The 18,049-nt window shown below is 43.6% G+C and overlaps 1 protein-coding gene and 1 long non-coding RNA gene across 21 annotated transcripts in view; both read left to right on the forward strand.

Annotated features, from left to right (window-relative positions):
* The window catches only part of RABGAP1 (RAB GTPase activating protein 1), a 74,820-nt gene extending 64,099 nt beyond the window's left edge, over positions 1-10,721 (forward strand). For all 11 annotated transcript variants that reach the window (XM_023938364.2, XM_086858437.1, XM_086858438.1 and 8 more), the window contains 7 exons: positions 2,158-2,250; positions 3,208-3,318; positions 5,985-6,089; positions 6,569-6,652; positions 7,448-7,519; positions 7,994-8,191; positions 9,012-10,721. In XM_023938364.2, coding sequence (XP_023794132.2) covers positions 2,158-2,250; positions 3,208-3,318; positions 5,985-6,089; positions 6,569-6,652; positions 7,448-7,519; positions 7,994-8,191; positions 9,012-9,134 — 786 coding nt within the window. In that variant the 3' untranslated portion in view covers positions 9,135-10,721. The remainder of the gene's footprint in view (positions 1-2,157; positions 2,251-3,207; positions 3,319-5,984; positions 6,090-6,568; positions 6,653-7,447; positions 7,520-7,993; positions 8,192-9,011) is intronic.
* A 2,524-nt stretch (positions 10,722-13,245) lies between these two features.
* Positions 13,246-18,049, forward strand: part of LOC111937108 (uncharacterized) — a 63,740-nt gene continuing 58,936 nt past the window's right edge. For 9 of the 10 annotated variants that reach the window (XR_015278243.1, XR_015278239.1, XR_015278242.1 and 6 more), the window contains exon 1: positions 13,251-13,377. This is a non-coding gene — a long non-coding RNA (uncharacterized LOC111937108). Of the gene's footprint in view, positions 13,378-18,049 lie in introns of all 10 variants that reach the window. The other variant, XR_015278240.1, reaches the window with a different exon arrangement.

Here is an 18,049-nt window from a genome sequence, read left to right on the forward strand (position 1 = left end):
AATTGCCTGTGTTCCCAGTGCTGTGTGGAGGGGCACAAGCAGTCTCTGAGTGGGCACAGCCAGGCTGCCCACGGTGTCCTGGAGTGCTGGGTTAGAGGGGAGCTTGTGGAGGGAGCACTGCTGGGCTTGGCACAGAACCCTTCTCTATCACCATCTTGATGGGAGTGCTGCATGTAGTTTCTTTCCTTGACCTAGAATATTAGTCCTTTGCTGTCAGTAGAAATCTCCAGCTCTGTATTTGGAAGTGTTTCTTTGAGCAGATAAGGACCTGATATCAAAATAAATAATTTATAGGAAGGGAGAAATAGCCTGGCTAGGGCATTGTGATTAGAACAGCATTCTGCTGGAAAGGAGGTCAGGAAGTCATCAGCTGGAGACAACACCAGATTCTTAAAGTCACTTCTCAGTGTTGCCGTCAATTCATAGAATCACAGAATGGTTTGGGTTAGAAGCCCAAAAAAGCCCTTAAAGCCCATCTCATTCCACACCCCTGCCATGGCAGGAATACCTTCCTCTATCCCAGGTTGCTCCAAGCCCTGTCCAGCCTGGCCTTGTACACTTCCAGGGATGGGGAGTTCACCTCTCTGGGCAACAGATGTTAGCAGAGCTGCTGCTGCCTCCAGTGCCCCTGAAAAAATGTGATGGGACATCAGTGTTTATTTCTGCAAACCCAGAATCCCTGCTGACTTCCCCAGGCCTGCCCAGAATTAATGACAATGACAAATCTGCTCAAGATCCCCTAAAAAAGGCAAAAATGGCTTAATGCCCTTGAAAAGTAGAAGATGGGAATACAGTAGTGTGCCTGCCTTCCTTTCCTCTGGCATGGTGAATGCTTCACAGGATCTGACTTTACATTGTGGGAGATTTGGGGTGTGAAACCCCAAAATTTGGGCAGTGTTTGAGCAGGGGCAGAGCAGTGAAATAACCTCCTCAAGTTACTGGCTCCATTGTCAGTGAAGGGTTAATCCTGTAGGGGAGTGTCTGGAGAGCAGGAATAACTCCTGCAGTTGTGGTGTGGTTGGACCAACTCCAGGTAATGGTTGGCATCTCCAAAGAAATATTCCCCCGAGTGCAGAGAGGTGTTTCTGGTCAGCTCTCACTAGAGGGAGCTTGGCCACCACTTTCTGCAGCTCCTTCCCAGGAAGGTTGTTAGTGAGAAAAGTAGATTTCAGGGAAACCAAACACGTTTTCCATTCTGCCTGTCATTTTTTCATGTAAAATTCAACCTGTTTCTCAGAAAAGGGTTTTTAAAGAGGAAATCTTAGCCATAGCTTTTAAATTTATTTGGTTTAATGGGATAATAATAAACGTTTAAGTGCAACTTTTAATGCTAGAGATTTCATTTAGATGCATAATGCCTTGCATGTGAAATGCTCACAGGGATCTTGGCATGGTCTGTGTTGCTAAACCATTGTAACCTCTGGCACAGGTGACACCAGGCTGGTCAGGATCTGTTACAGCTTCCCTGGTGTTCCCTGTCCCTGCAGGACTTGAATTCCAGACACAAAATACTGAATTCAGCATCACCTTTCTGTCCCTTGTCACAGAAGGGGAATCTGAGGGCCTGTGAGGGTGGCTTTGCTGGGGCTGTGTGTGTCAGAGCCAGGGACAGAGCACTGAGGTGCTGCTGCTTGCCCAGACATCTCGGCAGCTCGGGCTGTTTTCTGCTGGGCTTGAGTGACACTGGCAGAAATGTCAGCTGAGCCTGCACTTGCCCTTTCAGCATTTACAGTCTCATGTAAAGTAAACCAAATGCTTCTGTGTGGTGATAAATGTTACAGCTGAAAAAGCAGCTGAAGAGGGCTCAGCATCAGGCCAGTCCAGAAATGAGCCACGTCTGTCAGGTTTCTGTTCTGCTGTAGCTCTGCAGTGTGTGCAGCACCAGGGAGTTGTGCAGCACCAAGGGGAGCTTGGGCAGGATGCTCTGGGTGCCTTTTGAAACCTTTCCTGTATTCCACAGGAGGAGGCTGCTGTCATTATATTGAGTGGAACCAAGTTTTTGACCACACCTGAGGGTTTGATGCTCAGAACTGGGTGAAGCCTTGAGCTGTGCTTTGTAGAAGGCAGGAGTTGCCTGAAGCTTGTTCTATAACCCTGTGTGTGTTGTGTTCTTTTATTGATGTTCTGGGCAGGAACTAATGGGCTGCTTTAATTTAGATTAGCCAGAAGAAGCTGAAGAAATATGAAAAGGAATATCATACCATGAGAGAGCAGCAGGCTCAACAGGAGGATCCTATAGAAAGATTTGAGGTAATGCTTTACCTACTCCAGTCTTAACAAACAGCAAATTGCACTTTGACTCTTTTTTGAGCTGGTTTTGTTTCCTGACCAATTTGAATGCAACAGGGGAATCAGCTCCATGAACATGAAGGGAATGTCTCTCTGTTTGCAGCATTGATCAGGATGGGGTTGTTGTGAGCCCAGCTGTGCAAGAAAAGGAATAGTATGAATTTTTATTTGGGCTTATAGAGCTGGTTCAGTAGAGCCTGTTTAACGTGCTGACTGCAGCACAAGCCATGAACAGAAAGGAAATGCCTGACTGATTCTAACTCTGCCTTCCATGGTTATGCTCCCGCCTTTACTCCTCTTCCTAGTTTCAACTGATGTATACTGCAGTAAGCATATACTTTTATAAATAGTTTATTTACCAAATAAATGTAATAAAGGCATGAATTACACATGTAAAGTTACATATGCATACACATACCACAATTACACACACAGAGACATAGATACAATAAATTCATGTATTTTAATCAGGGAAGTTTTATATAAACTTTCTTTAGTATCCATCTATGTGCTGGGAGTTGTAACAGGAGAGAGAAAATTGAGTATTTTTCCCAGGATTCTCCTCTCTTACCTGTTTCTAGCATGCAAATTCAATTCTTAGCCAAGAAAAGCAGTACTTGTAGGAAACTCCTGGCAAGGTGTCGATGGCACAATGATATCCCTACTATTGCAGGCTTCAAAAACATTTCTGTAGCTCAACAAGTAATGGCTGAGCAGAGTTACTGGTACCTGGTGTCTTCTCAAGGCTAATCCTGTATTTATTTTACATTTTACTATGGCTGTAGTTTTGTCCCGGGGAATTTTATGCAGTTAGAGTTGTCTTAGCATCCTGGAGATGCAAGGTGGGCATTTGTGTGCAGGCACAGGAAGCTGTGTGTGGCAGACACTCACCTGGGCAGCCCCTTTGTGTCCCCCCAGCGCGAGAACCGGCGCCTGCAGGAAGCCAACATGAGACTGGAGCAGGAGAACGACGACCTCGCCCACGAGCTGGTCACCAGCAAGATTGCACTGAGGAAGGACTTGGACAATGTAAGTCATGTCCTCAGGCTGTCTGGGGCAGACAAGGGCTGACTCCTTGTTCCTTCTCTCACTGGAGAGGAGATACATGGAGTACTTTTTTTGTGTGGGGCAGGATTCCTTCCTCCACATCCATATTGCACACTGACTATGTATAGGCCTGGGACAGAGGTCCATGGGAAACAGGAGTGCTGACTGAAATACTCATTACTCTGAAAAACATTCAGAGTCACTGGAGGGAAAGGAGAGCCTGTACTTGAGTAGTTTCTTTCTTTTCTCTTTGGAAGTCTAGCAGGAGGTGTGTCTAGTCTTTGAACCATCACAGAGATCATAACATGGATGCTGGCTTGTGTTTTCCTGGGATTTTTATGAATACAATTTCACAGCAGACAGGCTTTTCAAAGTGCCTGATAAACTTGAAAGTCTGAGTCTGTCTGGCTCTGCATGGATCAGGTTCTCAGGTACCTCAGGCAACTCTGAAAATGCTGTAGTTTCCTTTTGGCTTGTTGGAATCTGCCCGTGTGAACTCCTCATCCTGAGCTGTTTCCAAATCAGACTTCAGGTTTGCTTTGTGTTACAGGAATTTTTTTCAGCTTGCTGTCCCACTCCCTTCTTTACATATTCAGCTGTGGGAGATTTTATTAGGATATGCTTTTTCTTTTTTTCCAGGACGTGCAGAGACAGAAAGGTACTGGCATCTCTAGCACAGGGGAGGCTACAACACATTTAGTCTGTCTGCTTGGGGAGATGAGGGGAAGAGTTCAAGTGCTCATGTTTTGCCATTCTTGTTCTGCACCAAGATAAGTGCATTTCTGAAATCTCAAAGGAAAATGACTTCTGAAAGTTGCGCAGTGCAGAAGCTGACAGGCTTTAAAATGTTTCATTGGATCTGCCTCAGACGATTTGAGGTTTCCCACGGTCTCCTGGAAACTTGCTGTTGGAAAACTATTCATAGTAAATGTTGATGCCAATGGGTGAATGTTGCTTTAATGAGGTTTGGTTCATGACTTTTGGGTTTATTACGTCTCCTGTTCTTAGGTGTTAAGAAGTGGATCATAGAAGAATGTTCTAGAAGCAGGTTTTCCCCACACATTTGTATGTTCACCTCCTCTTACCTGGGTATTTTCCCTTCATTAGTGAAGCTCCCAGAAGCTTCACACTGGTGATAGCCCAGCAGTGGCGCTCAGGACATGAACTCTGGCAAAAATTGTCCTGAAGAAATTTTTTCTATCAGTTTTTAGCTGTTGTTTGTGGCTGCTTGAGCCTGTATGAGACACAGTTATACTTTTACTTTTTTTTTTTTAATGGAGAGCTGGGAGAGGAACAAACTTAGGCAAAATTGATATGCTTAATTTGATATATACAATAGTCTTGTATTCAAAGATGGCAAATGATGTTGGCAGCATTTGGGTTATCCCCTGGGAGGAGATAGGTAGGTTTGATCCTACTTTAGGACATGATTAATTCTTCTAATTGGATCCTGAAGTGATAAGCTTCATTCTGCCAGCCTGAGGTCCTGAAAGTACCAAAGGACATTTTTTAACACACCTTTTCTGATACCTACATGGCATGTCTGAAATCTGCAACCTAAAAGATCAAAACAAAGCATTTGGAAATACAAGAATTTCCTTAATATCCTTTCACTAGACCAGAAAATAGGCTTCATTTTTCTACTGTTGTTGGGCTCCTACATCCCAGTGTTCTTTAACTTTAAAACAGCTTAAACCCCATCTGTAATGAAAAGATGTTCTCTTTACCTTTGCTGTCCGTTTTAAAGGATCAGCAGGACTTTAAGGGACTAAAATTCACTTTTTGATTTTCTTTCTTTGAAGGGAATTGGTACAGCTACTTTCAGAAGATTTTATATATCAGTTGAGTTATTGATCTATTTTTATGTAGAATCCATACACCTATTGGGAAGTGCTGTGTTGTGTATATGAGACAGGAAAAGATATCTTAACTTTGCAGAGTTTTAGTAGTTTATAAAGAGCTTGGAATTTTTCAACAATATATTTTTCTACTTAAAAAACTTCAGTAAAAAGGAATTTGTTGGTTTCAGGTGAGACATTTCTTTCCCTTAAGGAGGAAGAAGAGAGGGGCCTGACTTGTGATTGCTTTGGCAGCTCAGTTTTCATGCAGTATTTTCTGGGATGGTATCCCATCCATTGAGAAGTGTCATAAGAGTTCAGGGAGCTTTTTAAATGTTCTAGAGGCATTTTTCATTAATTCTGTTTTCATTGCAAGGTTGAATGTTTGCAAATTAAACTTAGGTCTGAGCTGGTTATAGTCTTTTATTGATCTTGCACATTGTGAGCTGTTCTGGGCCTTCTGTTGTCTTCAAAATGTATTGGTCAACTTCCAGACTGGACAAGAAAATGAAACTTATTTTTGGTATTGGATTTCTTTGGAGCAATCCCTACTCCAGTTTTGCTAAAATTAACCACTGAATTCAAGGAGGCATTTTGGAGGGCTGGAATACAGTGGTACACATCGTTAATTTTGATGTGTTGCTGCCTTGCCTATTGCAGATGGGAAGTTTCAGAAAAATAATTTTCAGAATAAAGTTTTACTGTTTTTGATAACAGTGAACTAAACCTTAGTAAGACTGGAATGGTTGTACTCTTGTCTCTGTCCTGGTAGAGGCACAGCCTCTGCTCAGCCTCCATTCTGTGTTTCAGGCAGAGGAGAAGGCAGATGCCCTCAATAAGGAGCTGCTAATGACCAAACAGAAGCTGATTGATGCAGAAGAAGAAAAGAGGCGCCTAGAGGAAGAATCTGCTCAGGTTAGAGCATTTCTGTCATTCTCACTGTTCTGTACAGTACAGAAATGATAAAAATAAAAAGTGACAAGTGTGGGAAGGGCTTAATGTTCTAAGTCATGTTTGTCCCTCTTCTGTAGTGTAAAGGACGTCAGCAAAGCAGAATTTGGCATTTTCCTGCCAGGTGCTTCATAGGGTGAAGAATTTTTAACTTGAAATCACAAAGTCACAGCCTGTGCCAGATGCTGCACAGAGAGGCAGTGCAGGACTTCAGGTGTCAGCAGTTTTTGAACCCTTCCTTTCCTTGGCTAGTCCACTGTTCTGTCAATGATGGCCACCAAAGCCTGGCTTTTCCCTGCCTGCATGGAGCTGAGCTGGACTCTGGATCCCAGGGTAGAGCAGAGCAGTGAGGTTAAGGAGAAGGAGGAAATAACACCTGGGTATTTTCCCAACTACAACCATATAAACCCTTCCCTTTTTGTCTTGTTCTTTTGTCTCTACAGCTGAAGGAAATGTGTCGTAGGGAACTAGACAAGGCAGAGTCAGAGATCAGAAAGAACAGCTCTATTATTGGTGACTACAAACAGGTAAGTACAACTTCATGATGATGTGGTTTCTTATTAAAGTACAAGACTTCCAGGTATTTTAGGAGATTTCTGGAAATCAATGTCATCTGTGCCATGCATTTGAGGACACAATTTAGCTGTTCTAAATGGGAAGCCTGTGGCTGGTTTTGCATTTTCTTTGGCCAAGATCCTGAAGTGGTCAGTCCTGTTTGCCCCTGATGCAGGTATTTGTAGATCAGCAGCAGTTAGAGCCAAACCTTGTTCAAACGGGCTCTTGGATATCAAACGTTCACCTCATGCCAAAAAAAGCTTCTCTCTCACCTCTTCTTTGTCAATCAAATGCACCTCAGAAATAAAAAAAAGAGATGCCTTTCTCCTCTCAAGGCTTTGCTTTGGCAATCAAGCTCCTGATCAGAAGGTATCAAGGGAGCAAATTCATGTGTCCCTTTAGCAGACCCATATCAGGTCTCAGGGAATGAGTTAGGTTTTTTTACTACTCTGTCTTGCCTGTTCTTTTTTCCCAAAGGCAACAAAAGGGCCATGCTATTCCTAACCTTTTCTGGCTCCTTTACCAGGGCCAAACTGTTAATAACTTATGTTGGAACTGCACCTTTTCCTGTGAGGATAGAAGAATATGTAGAGAATGGAAAAATGTACAGTGAGACAGCTTAATGGACTGTCCCAATTTTTCTAGCTTTCTAAGAGTCCTTAGACTATCCATGTTAATATTGCAGCAGCATTTATTTGTGCTTTAGCATTCATTTGGGAGGGAATTTACATTTATGAATGATCTGGTAACATGATTTTGCTTGTCAGATTTGTTCCCAGCTGAGTGAGCGACTGGAAAAGCAACAAGCAGCAAATAAAGCTGAAATTGAGAAAATACGGGTAAGAGACCAGATATATCCACTGTCTATAATCTTTCAATCTCTTAGCAAAATCACAGCAGCAGACACACAATTTATTTCATTATTAAAATGGTGTCTGAGAGTCATAGATAGAAGATAAGGGGGAGATGTGTGGGAAAAGGTGAGCCCTCTGATGCTGTAGTGGTTACATGCTAATGTTGATGCTGGGGTATTTTTGAGGGGTCTTTTTTTTTTTCTGGAAGAGATTCTCTGAATGTCTTTTACCTTAAAGTAATGGGGGGAGTGGGACAGAGTCCATTACTGGAACAAAATAACACAGCAGTGTTTCCAAAGCCATGAGTCTGGGGCTGGCAGGAGCTCCTGCTCGGCTGGGCCTCCCCAAAAGTTCCCAGGAGTGGCTTCTCTGGTGTTGAGCTGCTCTCCCAGAGCAGAGGCAGGAACAGGCTTCCATCACATCCTCAGCACGTCGCTCACAGTCAGGTGTTTACTTTAGCAAAAGGTGGATGACTGCGAGCACTGCCGCGAGTTCTTCAATAAGGAAGGCCGTGTGAAGGCTGCCAGCACTGCCAAGGATGGTTCAGACGAGGACACGGATGAGGAGAAGGAAACGCTGAAGAACCAGCTGAGGGAAATGGAGCTTGAGCTGGCCCAGACCAAGCTGCAGCTTGTGGAGGCGGAATGTAAAATACAGGTAATGCTGTGGAAGCTTGTTTTGTAGTCTGTACAGCGTGTCTGCATTCCTAGAAAAATGTGTGTGTGAGTTGTAGAGGGATTGGAACAGATCCTGTTGGTTGAAACCGTAACCTGCTATTTCCTGCATGGGTTATTTAACCAAACACTGCGTCTGAAACTTGCTGTATGCAGACGATATAATTGAAATTGCATGAACTGTATTTAGCAGCCACTATAGCTTCCAGACATCTGCCTGTCTGCAGTGCAGTGCTGGCTGCCTGATCTCCTGCAACTGCTTGGAAGGAGCCCAAGCTCTGACAGAGTACTGAATCATGCATGTCTTTATCTCACAATCAGTGCTAAATGAAGAAGTAACATTGACAAATGTTAGACATGTTTCTTAAAACACGATTGCAAAGCACTCCAGGTACCTGAAGTATTTCTGTAAAATATGACAACATTGCGCTTTTAGCCTAAAACTGATAGATCAGTGCAGCTTTTTCACAGAAAGGTAAAAATTAGTTTGTAGAAACTCCACTTCCTGTGGGAATAGCTTCTCCTCAGATGGAAGAGAATTAAAGAGTTTGGATGTACTGAAGAAAGCAGAATGTTTCACTAAGGGCAATGACACAAGCCTTGTTTTGCTTTTCAAAGCCTTTTTTTTTTTTTTTCCTCTTTGTCAGCTTATTGTGCTGCTTTTAATTTATGTAAGACTTGTTTAACTTCTTAAGTGGAGTGGCCAAGAGTTTGTAGATGTTCTAGAGCCTTCTAGGTTTAACTCCTATAACCTTGTGCTGTGAATATGTAACAAAATAATGAAATTACTCTTCTGTTTGCAGGATTTGGAGCACCATTTGGGTCTGGCCCTGAATGAAGTACAAGCTGCAAAGAAAACATGGTTCAATAGAACAATAAGCTCTATAAAAACAGTAACTGGAGTCCAAGGAAAAGAGACTTGTTGAAAATCAGTTCTGTCAAACACACCTTCTTAACACAACACCTTTTGTTGCCTTCCTTGGCCAGATGTTTAATTCTGAGACATGAGAGGACCAGAATGTAAATATAATAGAAACACAGCATGTCAGGATTTCAATAGGTCAGTGATAAAGAGGATGGGAACACAAGAGAGTTTTTATTGCTAGACATGGGATGTTCATACTACTGATATTTAACAGGTGATGTAGCTAGGTTGAAGCTCTTCAGAGAAACACTCCATTCTGCGTCTGGCTGGAGGCTTTTCACAGACTAGGTACGAGAACTTACCAAACCCTAATTGTTAAGTTTACATATGATAGCTTTTTTTACAGTTATAACCTTTTTTAATATTTTATTTGAAAGGAAAAGTGTCACTAACAAAGTTAAAAATAAAAAAGAAAAAAAAAAGGAAAAAATGCAACAAAAAAATACAAGTTTATCAAGAACTACATCAGTGCCAGAAAGCAGTCCCCAGAGGTAGGAAATGGAGAGTAGGAGGTGACATGTTTTGCTTTATGAATGGGGATGATTTCAGCATTCCTGTCGAGCAACCCCACTTTGTTTTAGTAGATGCAGCATCCATCTCTCTGTGTTTGGCATTTCTTTCTGTTACTAATCAATTCTATGCAACTCTGGGCTTTTTTGGCACAGGCTGCCAAACAAATTTGCCACCGGAGGCTGGGAGACTTTCGAAGTGCTAGACAAGAATAATCGGAATTGTGGGCAAATTTCCGTTTCACTTGTGTCATATTGTTTGATCCACATATCAACAGCATTCAAATCCCCAGCACCAGGACTGCTGATAATATGAATTATGTGGATGGTCTGACATTCAATGGAGTCTGTCTGGGTTTTGTCAGGTTTCTGTTTTGTTTTTGTTTGTTTGTTTTTACCCGGCTGTAGCAGGCCTTCTGCGGAGCTCCGACAGAGCTCCCAGGTTTTAGTTTTGCACATAGGTATGAATGGGACAAAGAAACAATAAACTGAGATATATATGAGGCAAAAATCACAGCGTGAGTGTAGCTGCGAGCATCTCTAGCTGTCCAACTCGCTTCCCTGGTAGCGTTCTGAGGTGGTGTAGGTCATTTTTCACGCTCGATGCAGTTGCACTAATAGGTGCTAAATGTGCTTGGAGTTCTCATTCCTTGGATTGTATTGAGTTCTCACCAGAAAGCTGTAGAATGGAGTTTTGCACCTTGTAATTTTTTTAATTTATAATGGTTTTGTGTTATGCTGAAGTATCTATTGCATCAGTGGATAAATTTTGTGTGCAGTGTGAGTATAAGCTGGTGACAATAAGAGGCACTGGTTTGTATATAAAGATATTTGGTTTATTTTGTATTTCTAACTTTTTCTTGTTTACTGTACTAATGCTAGCTAATGTACTCTGTAACTACAGGATAGAACATGCTATGTCCAAGCTTTTTTCCTTAACTGCATACATTATCTCTATTGTTTAATACCAAAAAAAAAATACTGTAACTCCATCAATATTAGATGCGTGGACATTGTGGTAGCATAGTTGCAGTGTGTATACTTTATGAATTGAAATATAAACTAGTAAAATTGTATAACTATTTTGTTGTTTCATTTCATTTGAACAGAAAATTATTAAATATTTTGCAATATAAAGCTAATTCTCTTCTTAAAGTAGGAGCAGTAGCATCTGCAGGCTTCTCCAAGACTGAAACCACAGTCATGCTGCAAAGGGCTTTGCTAAAAAAGACTGCATGTTCTGAGTGCTGCCAACACTGGTTTTATATAATAAAATCTAGGGTTTGCTTTGAAAAAAGAAACTGCAAAAATGACCTTGTGCAGCTTGAAACTTGTGACTCAGTATTTCTCAAACATGTCCAATTTAGAACATTTTTTTTTTCCCTGGCCCTCCAAATTCTGCTTGAATCTGCAAAATAAATGTAGGCTATCTCTGCTTATCACCATCAGTAACAAATTTGGGGTCAAGTGTGGTTCATGGCATCTTCAGCAGGGTTTTGTAGCTGTGGCTACAACCACATAACCGGGAGAACAAATGGATTCTCATCACCAAAACCACCAAAGGTGGCTCAGAGAGCAGCCATGCTCTAGGAGGCTGCTGTGATGCCACTTTTCCAGCCATATTTTGCTTTAAAAGAATGGTATTATGTGGTTGTGCTTGGTCTCCACTGCTTTGTCTTCCCAGAGGTGCATCCCTTGGTAAGGGCAGCTCTGCAGTTTCTCAATAATTGCAACCTTTAGAGAAAGTTTAAAGGTAAGTAGGGGACAGGAGGAAGCAACCCAAGAACACTTCATCCACTTGTCTTCCTCAAAGGTTCTGGGAAATAGTGTAATAGTGTACTTTCCTCTAAAAATGAAGTACTTAAAGGAAGAGCAAAAGCTGCTTTATTGTTCAGATTTCTTCTACTCTCTAAATGAAAATTATCTTCAGATTGCATGCAACATATACTCCCCTTTTAGTATGGATGCAGAACATGCATAATTGCTTCACGGCATTGCATCCAAAGCACTTTATAGTCAGTTTCCAGTCATGAATTATTTTAGATGCCTACCTGAGGGTTTTGGTGCTCGGAAATGAATATTAGCAATGTATTTCACATCCAAGTCCATCTAAAATATCCACAGTTAATTATGAAAAATGAATCCAGTGCTGAGATGTGCATCTTTGGAAGCACAATTACATGTGAAAGACAAGGAAGCAGGTCAGTTTTAAGATGATTAAATTGAATTTGCAGATACTCAAAACTATGAATAAGGAAGGTAGAAAACCACATTGAGTCAGAGCTGCTGTAAGCAAAAGTACTGTTCAGCCCTGAAAAGGAAATGAGTGTGTTTGGAAGCATTTGGGGCATTAATGAGATTGTTATTTTCTGGTAGTCAGTTACCTTTCTGTTCACATGTGCCTGAGCTGGGTTTGAGTACTGAGCTCCAGCTCAGTGCCAGTGTGCTGATGCTGGGATTAATCTCCGGTGCCCCAGGCTCCAACTCCCAAATGCTTTGCATGTTTGTGCTGTATCATTAAGTTCCAATGGTCTCAGTGTGGGAGCTCGGGTGTCACAATCTCATTTGTGTTGCAGAACTTCTTGGCAGCTCAGGGTCCACAGCTGGAAGTGGATATTCAGGATCTATCGGAAAGTTTTACCTTTAAGCATTGCTAGTAAGCCGTCTTGAAATTTATATAACTACCTCCCTGACTTTTTTTAGCTGCCCTTCTTATCTGTGGCAGTGATATAAAGTTCCTGTTATCAAGAGGAGGATTTCACTCCATCTGTTCAACAGCTTGGCTCACATTCATCCAGCCTAACTTTAGATACTTCGGAGGTGCCTAACATAAGAGTTTAATCCAGGGAGGTTTTCCAGCCCTGGCGGGTGCGGGGGCAGCACTGCAGGCGGGCGGCTCACCCAGCCTCGTGCCCGGAGCCCTGATGGATCAGGGAAGCTCCTGTGAGCCCACAGATTGAACTGACAGTCCTTCCTAAATAATAATAATAAAAAAATACAGGAAATGAGCCTTCAGTGGACACTCAGGGGGTTGCTTTCTAATTTAATTTTTCCACCTTTTCCCATCACTTTATTGTGCAGTGCTTTTCCTTCTCTATTGCCAAAGACCATCAAGGTCTCTTCATAAAAGAGATTTTCCTAGAATTTACCACTGCACATCCATCCTAATGCATTTGAGCAACACAGGCTTGGTTTTGCTGTTTTCTGCATACTAACGAGCATGACAGTGTAATCCGGGACTGAGGGCTTTCCCTCGGGATAATCTGGCCACAGGCACGGTATGAAACTCGGGCTGTAAGGCGAGCATGAGGGCTCTGCTTGGGAGCCATGTTTGTTGAGTTTAACATTGAAGTCAAGCTTTTTCGCATGGTGATGTAAGTTCCTTCTGAATGGGGGATGAGTGGAACTGAGCTAACTGAAGTAGAACCGGGCTGTTTGAGGTGGATTTATCCAAGGAGGCGCTCGAAGACCACCCCACACGCTCCGGCTCCTCAGACCTCGCCAGGCGCCTCCTCAGCCCTCACACTTTCCCGCGCTTTTCGCAGGGGCGGGGCCTTCGGGGCCCGCGGCGAGCTCTGATAGGCTGGCAGGTGATTGGCAGCAGGATCAGCCCTTGGGCGTGGAGGCGTCAGCGCCGCCATTTTATTTGCCGTGAGGGTCGGGGAAGCTGAGGTGCGGTGCCGGGGAAGGAGCCTTGGAGCGGGGCCCGGGCAGGGCCTGTCCGGCGGGAAGAAGGTGCGAAGTGCGGGCACACCGCTGGGCTGGAGGGGAGCAGTGGCCTTTGGGCGGGGCGATGCTTCCTGAGGGAACCATGCAGATCACCAGAGTGATAGAAGAGCACCAGGGCAGTGGGGGACAGCAGAGCTTTAGATCCAAACAATAAGCGCTGGAGATGAGTGATACTTTGGGGAAAACCTGTGCAGAACTTGCAGTGCATTAATGGCCCTTGTGGAGATGGTGTAAAATTTTCGCCTTAATTTGCACGGGGTTTAAATGGCCTCGTTTGTTCTTTAACGCTTACAGATTACAGCTCCCCATCACCCCCCCCCCCCCCCCTTCTATCCCCCCGGGCACCTCAGGCTGAGGCAGGCAGTGAGTTCTTCCCATGCAGCAGCCTTTCAGCAGGAGGTGGGTGATGTTCATGGCAACCTGTCACAGGCAGGTCTGAGCTGAGGCCTTCTGAAGTGGAAACCTTTGAAATAGGGTCTGAGAGCTAATAAAGTGGAGCTGTTTGATCTATAATGTGATGAGTGGCTGCCGTGGGCTGTTCTCCCCTTGGAGAAGCTGCATGAAAAGCCAATTGCACCACTGACTGCTGGTTAAGTAATTCATGGGTTTCTCCTAGAAGTCCTACAAAGATGATCAGAAAGTTGTATTATGGCCTTGTGCAAAAATGATCTGCTAGGAGGAAGTCTAAAATTGAAATGTCTTGGAAATAAATCTCTGAGATGTGTTTCTAATACACCTTGAACTTTCAGGTAAATCATTCTGATCCTCTGTTTATTAATAATGGTTGAGATAGAAGATGTAGCAAACTTTATAGCAAAAGTGTATCACAGAAGTTTTTCAGAATAAAAAAGAAATGTTTGTTGGTTAAGACGTTAGGGCAAAAGTATGTTTTAATCAGCTATAGTGGCTTGAATTACAGCCAAAAGTGACATGAGTTGGTCTCTCAAGATCTGACAGGCCCTTGATGTGTGGCTTAACATGGCAGTGACTGGAGGGGATCAAGAATCCCAAGTGCAGGTGGTTTTATGGCAATGAGCAGGCTGGTTCAGTTATGGAGTTGGAGGGGTCCATCTTAATCAACAGCTTGTGTGACAAAAGTCATGATTTTTAGGAAAGTGCTGCAGTGTTTAAGATGGAATCACAGGCACACTGGGCTCTGAGGCTCCAGAAGGTGCAGAAGAGATGAGACTTGCAGGCTGCCAGCTCTGAGCAGAAGCCCTCCTCATGCTGAGCACAGTTAGTGTGTGCCATGAAAACATCCAAGCTGTGTGTTTAAACTCCCTGCTGTGAGCATCTGTCCATGCGCAGAGCTGGTGGTGTGATGGGGAAAGGGGGCCTTGGAGCCACATTCATAAATGTCATTTGGGAGGGGACACTGGAATGACTCCTGATGCAGTTTCCTGATGTGCCTGGTCAGTTTATGTCACACAGGGAAAACAAAACTGCTGTTTAGGTTTTATTCAGTTGCTGTGCCTGAGAAAAGGTAGTAAAGGACTCGCTGAGATGGCAGTGCTGTGTCACTGTCAGCTGTCATGGGGTTTATCAATTCTTCTAAGAACAGCACAGCAAACCACTGTGGTTTTGGCACAAGTCTTGGCTGCCCAGAAAACAGGGGAGTGATCTAACACCTTCTGTGTCCTGGAGGCTCTGCTAGCTTAGAGAAGTGCTTTGATGGTAATTAATACTGGTGCACCAGAGAGAATGGGTGGGAAAGAGGAGGAGGAGGATGAAGGCTGGTTGCTTACAGAGCAATGTATATCTGAGCTTGCCACCTACTCAGGGTATGGCAGAACTGCTGCATAATACCACAGGGAATCACTTGAGGAGCAAGATCTCATTTAGCATGGAGGGGAAGGGGTGGTGTTTCACAAAATGAAGACTGTGCATCTCCCTGAAGGGGCTTATGTGTGGAACAAGGCAAACCCACAGCCAGAGGGGCTGTGGGTGCCTGTGCCAGGCTGCTGTGAATTGTGGATGACATGGCTGCTGCTTGTAGACACGAGCAGCAAACTACAGCTCCTGGGTGCCCCCAACTTCAGCATTACAGGAGTAGCCTCAACTCTGATTGTCTTTAGAAATTACAGGTGTTGCACATTCCCATGGTTAGGACAGAGTGAAGAGGCCAGTAACTACCATGACTGGAAAGTTCTAAATTCCATTGAAGTTTTTATTCATTGGATCTCAGAGAGAATAGTTTAATATACAGACAGAAGTTTCATGTCTTCTCCACGTAACAGCATCTTTCTTTAAACCCAGGATAACTGAGCTGAGCAGCTCAAACCCGTGTCCATATGCTTGCTTTGTGCTGGATGCAGGAGTCCTGTGGCTACCTCAAGACTTGCTGTATTTTCAGTATAGGAATTTGTGTGCAACTGCTGTGCAGGGCAGCATAATTGGATTTACTGAACTGTATTTTGTCATCTTGCCCTGGTTTAGCCTTCCTTCTACTGTAATCCAAAGTTACCCAGATTTAAAAAAAAAAAAAAAAAAAGTTTCTTTGAGTGAATCTGAACCAGCAGAATGCTGAGCCTGACTTTATTGCAGGCAGGAAATCCCACCTTTGGTGTGTGCCAGCACCTAAGAAAAGGGGAAGAGGGAAGTGTTATTTGCAGGGTATGTGACCCTTTTTTGGGATCTAAAGGCCTTTTTAGGATTTTGCCTCGTGCTCATGCCTGGAGCAAGAAAGGGTCTTTTGTTGTAACTGTAACAAGAGTACACACAGGCTTTTTACAGCGTTACAAATAAATGTGCTGGAACCTATAGCCCAAAGTGAAGATGAATTCAGGGCCCTGAAAGCAGTGGCAGCTCCAGTTTCTTTCACCTGATTGTACCCAAGGATTTGGGTCACAAAAGAGAAGGATAATTTACAGCTTAGCAAATGGGAAAAACTCTTTCTAGCTGACTTGCTGGAACTCAACCCTGCAGCAAACCACTAAAGTCAGCATTATGTCGTGAGCAATTAAGTGAGATGACACTTCTTGCAGAAAGAGGGGTGCTGTTTTGGGCAGGTTTATAGATGCAGCAGTTCTTTGCACGTGGAAGTTACAGGCTGACTTGTTAGTTGCTTGACATCAGTCAGGCTTGGACACCAGTCAGTCAGTATTTTTTTCCTGCTTCCTCTGTAATCAAAGACACTTTTCCAAGGTGATGCTGATTGCAGCAAGATAAACTGGACATCTTGCTTGTTAAGCAGATGGTTCCTTCTGCATGGATCCCTTCAGTGCTGTGCCAGCAGGGGATCGGGCAGTCAAACAGTGCTGGGGAGGGCCTGAGATGAAGGAGCTTTCTGCTGCAGATTTCAGTGTGTGCATTCAGCTGCAGATTCATAGTGAGAGGCACTGCAGGTTGCCCCGGAAAAGTAGATGGACTTGGGTATTTCTTGGTTTGCAGGGGGTGAGGGCAGTACGGGGGCCACAAATCACAGCTTCCCTGTTCTTCCAAGTGAGATACTCTGTAACTGCCTGGGCAAATTACCTTAGCTACAGCAGGACAGGAGTAAAACTGAGCAGGAGATGCCAGGCATTTTCACAATGGGGAAAGAAGGATGTGCCAACATCCTTCACCAGCCTAGGCCCAGTGCCGTGTGGCTTCTCCCATGTCCCACTCCCATATGTGCCCCTCTCCCATTCCTGCAAGGCCACAGGATGCCCGCCAGCTCCTGGAGTGGGCCCAGCTCATTTTGAACTGCCACTGACCTGCAGTTGCCAGGCTGCTGCTGAAGAGCTGTCAGCCTTCTCAGCACCTCAGAGATGATAATCCCGAGGGAGCTTTTGGAATGACCTCCTAGTGAGCCAGCTAACATCAGGCCTGAGCACAGACAGGCATTACGCTAATACAGTAGGTAAGACTGATTTCAGTTTCAGTTAAGTGTTAATGATGTTTTCTTAAGCGACTCTCTTCAGTTCTTTGTGGATCTTACTTGCTAAATATTTGATACAGCTCTACATTTTAAGTGATGCATGGTTTTGTTGGGTTTGGTACAGCTGTCTCTGAGTGTAGCTCTTTGTGCTTAACTGACTTGTTTGCAGTACACCAGCAGACTGGGCGGGCTGCACCCTGGCCTGTCAAGGGCAGAAGTCTCACATCAAGTCCCAGTCCAGTTATCATACATTCTAAGCTGTGGGATTTCATATATCTCATTTCATTAACAGCAATCTCAATTATAGTCAGCTCATAACAGTTTATAATCCCTTCTCAAGTCTGAATTTGATTAATGACCTCTGCACTCAGATTTCAATTCAGCATCTCAAGACCAGAAAAACACTTCCAAGAAAAGTAAGACTATATGTTCACTGACTTCTCTTCTAGAGTACAGCTGAGTTCTTTAACTCCAGGCAACTGGACATATGTGTATATTTCAGTAAATCTTACCATGAGTTACAACCTCAAGCAAACAACACCAGCCACACAATTCTCATGGTATCCCCAACTTCTGCCCTCAGTGGCTCCAGACAAGGAAATTGCTTGGATTTACTTGGGACCTCCATGGACAAACTGGGACCACAGGAATTTTAATGTTTAACAACACAGTGAAATGAGAGGGGTGGAGAGAACTTTGAAAGATCCTTACTTGTTTTTTGTGTGTGTAATTTATCTTTTAAGAAAATAAATATCTAATTAGCTAATTAGTATTATTTTTCTAATTAGCTAAATCGTAGGTATTGTCCAGATTTCTTTT

The sequence above is a fragment of the Cyanistes caeruleus genome, chromosome 20 (genome assembly GCF_971803275.1).
Source record: "Cyanistes caeruleus chromosome 20, bCyaCae1.hap1.1, whole genome shotgun sequence".
Taxonomy (NCBI): domain Eukaryota; kingdom Metazoa; phylum Chordata; class Aves; order Passeriformes; family Paridae; genus Cyanistes; species Cyanistes caeruleus.